The following is a 2903-nucleotide window of genomic DNA, read 5'->3' on the forward strand; positions in this document are numbered from 1 at the left end:
TATTCCAACCACTATGTAATGACAGCCCCACGCCCACGAAAGAGTGATTGAAACACAAATAGAATGTAGCCCAATTGTACGACATGCTCAGCCAATGCACCACATGTACCTGCAAAGTGCATGCACGCCTAGACAGAGCGCGTGATGGAATCACTTGCGCTCAAGCTAATCCAATCTGACATCGAGTACAACATTGTTAAGCATGTCTATAAGGCAAAATTTCACAGGCAATTTGGGAACCAAAGCTCTTCCCCCTCTTTTGCTTTGGCACATTTCTTAGGTCCACTTTGACATTTCTCAAAGTCAATGAAAAAGCAAAACCTAAAGTGGGTTTCCTCTCACATGGAAAGTACTACCTCAGATCCCTAAAACCATACCCCCACCCCACCCACCAAAAACACATCTCTCTCTCTCTCTCTCTCTCTCTCTGTGATACTGTTTTTGATAACTATTCCTTCCCTTATATAAACAATTTTAGTGATTTACAATTAGCAAGTCACTACTCCATCATTTCCTCTCACTTCCCTCTCTCTTTCTCTCAATATTTTTTTTTCTTTAGCCCCAGAAGTCAGCGCTGTCCACTCTTCCTATCTCTCTGCCTTGCCTAGTTGCTCACTCACCCAATTGTTTCATATGGGTTGAGACTTGAGACTTGAGAGGATAACAACTAGCAACAATCCTAGAAAAAAAAAATATTTTTGTGTGTACAATTTTTAGGTGAGAGAACTCCGCCGTATATAGTGCCCTCAGAAATGACTGACTGGGATCTAAATGCGGTGGTGCGCAGTTGCAAATACTCCACCACCACCACCACCACCAACACCACTGCTGCTTCAGAAAACCCTTTGTCTTGTTTGGCTTCTCTAACTTTTAAGGAAGAAAGTGACCCATTTTCTTTTCCACAGTTTGTAGAGCCCAGAACCGATGCTTTCCAAGAATTACAAGAACTTTGCAAACCCTTTTTCCCCACCACCACCACCACCACCACCACCTTCACCACAACAAGTCATGGTGTCAAACCCAATTCCTCTATTTCTGATCTACAACATCGCTTACATGGATCCTCGTCTTTTGGTTTCCGGGGAATCCTAGATCAACAACGACTGCAAGGTCCTCGACAACAACAACAACAACAGCAAGTCTATCAACAGGAATTTCTAAAGCCTCAAGCCAGCTCTCCCATGTCTTTACCAACCATGCAATCTCAGGTCCCCAGGGCAAGAAAAAGGTATTTCAAAATTTTCCCATTACGTTGTTTCTGTTTACAACTAAGAACAAAAAATAATAATAATAAAGATGAAAACTTTATATTATGTCTATGCCTCCAATGGCTAAAATGGTTGAATTTCCTTGTTTTGATTTGCAGGAAGAACCAGCAGAAGAGAACAGTTAGACATGTAACCGCAGATAATCTCTCTGCGGATGTGTGGGCATGGCGTAAATACGGACAAAAGCCTATCAAAGGCTCTCCATATCCAAGGTTTTTAATTCCAATAAACACACTTTTCTCACTCTTTTCTTAAAGATCGTTACTTTTTTTTTTTTTCTTTTTAGGTCTGCGTCAATTTTGGCCTAAATGTTCGGTTTTGTTTTTTTTCTCAAAACGCAGAAACTACTACCGGTGCAGTAGCACAAAAGGATGTCCTGCAAGAAAACAAGTAGAGCGAAGCAACACTGACCCCAACACTTTCATCATCACCTACACAGGCGAACACACTCACCCTCGTCCCACTCATCGAAACTCACTAGCTGGCAGTGTGCGCAATAAATTTAAGTCCACAGACGCAGCCAATACCAATGGTAATATTACTTCATGCTTATCTCCACAGTCAGCTTCATGTCTCTCTCCCACAACACCACTGACAGTGCTACAAACAGATGAAGAGGCAGCCAATCTCCACAACATCAACGAAGAGACTGATAAGATGATCGATGGGAACGATAAAGAGAGTGAGGAAATGGTTGATGATGAGGAGGATGATGACATTCTGATTCCAAACATAGCGATGAATGAGGACATCTTCATGGGGCTTCAAGAACTCGGTTATGGCAATAGCCCTGGTGGAGGGTCCGGGGACAATTTCTCTGGTGGTTCTACCCCTCGCGGAGGAGCAAGCTCGGGTTCTTCTTGGGCTCCGTGTGGATCCGCAGCGGCCGTGGGTGGGTGTTGAGATTTCAACACATGGCAGCATTCTATTGGATCGTGTGCACAAAAGTACTAGAACCAAGCCTTACTTCTGAAATCTTGGATCTTTCATAATTTTAATTTTTGGTTTTTTAGAAGTGGGCATGGAAATTTCTTGTATAGTACTTTTTTCCTTTTTATCTTTTTGGCCACCAAACAAGCATAGCATAGAAAAAAAAGATGGAGGGAATAATCTCTTTTCATCCATAGGTTTCTGTTTTAAGTCCTTTTGTTAATGTAAAAAGACAATTAGAGTGATGCAATTCCTATTCTCTGCACTTTTCCTTTTAGCTTTTACTAGCATAATGTGAGTTAGGTTGCTGCATACTGTGATGATGATTTTATGGGTGTCTGGATGGTTTTATGATTACCAAGGTAAATCATGAGACCGTTTTGAGTTTCAGCCTTTTTCACTCCTTTCTTATCGTAGGCTATTGAGCTTTATGCTCCAAAGTCCAAATTCAGTACCATAATTAGCCAGCAAATTTGAGTACTAAAAGTTTGCTGCATCACCCACCAATCTAAAACATGAGAAATTAGCTTATTATTGCCGGCTTAATGTATTAATTATAATATTATTATTATTATTGCTAAAATCATAATTAAGATTAAGACAATTCTTTACACCAATTAGAGGATTGTAGCAAGGAAAAGAAAAAGATGGTTCAATTAACTGGGGGAAAGAGATAGATAGTTGAAAATTATTCGTATCACTACC

The 2903-nt window shown here is 40.6% G+C and overlaps 1 protein-coding gene across 2 annotated transcripts; it reads left to right on the top strand.

Annotated features, from left to right (window-relative positions):
• Positions 1-425: 425 nt before the first annotated feature.
• LOC111994510 (probable WRKY transcription factor 27) lies at positions 426-2475 on the top strand. 2 transcript variants are annotated; one of them, XM_024026401.2, is made up of 4 exons: positions 427-1228; positions 1367-1480; positions 1610-1800; positions 1879-2475. In XM_024026401.2, the coding sequence occupies exons 1-4, from the start codon at positions 753-755 to the stop codon at positions 2169-2171; spliced, it is 1074 nt and encodes a 357-aa protein (XP_023882169.1). In that variant the 5' UTR covers positions 427-752; the 3' UTR covers positions 2172-2475. The 2 variants fall into 2 exon arrangements, with proteins under 2 accessions (XP_023882168.1, XP_023882169.1); XM_024026400.2 differs by having other exon boundaries at positions 426-1228; positions 1610-2475.
• Positions 2476-2903: the final 428 nt, after the last annotated feature.

Source organism: Quercus suber, unplaced genomic scaffold, assembly GCF_002906115.3.
Source record: "Quercus suber isolate HL8 unplaced genomic scaffold, Cork oak 2.0 scaffold_345, whole genome shotgun sequence".
In the NCBI taxonomy this organism is placed as follows: domain Eukaryota; kingdom Viridiplantae; phylum Streptophyta; class Magnoliopsida; order Fagales; family Fagaceae; genus Quercus; species Quercus suber.

What these genes read in the sequence shown, in the direction of transcription:
- LOC111994510 (XM_024026400.2), top strand. Translation starts at nt 753, where the DNA reads ATGACTGACTGGGATCTAAATGCGGTGGTGCGCAGTTGCAAATACTCC. An exon ending in GTCCCCAGGGCAAGAAAAAG is followed by an intron (nt 1,229 to 1,366) that starts GTATTTCAAAAT and finishes TTTGATTTGCAG; the next exon opens with GAAGAACCAGCAGAAGAGAA. An exon ending in AAAGGCTCTCCATATCCAAG is followed by an intron (nt 1,481 to 1,609) that starts GTTTTTAATTCC and finishes CTCAAAACGCAG; the next exon opens with AAACTACTACCGGTGCAGTA.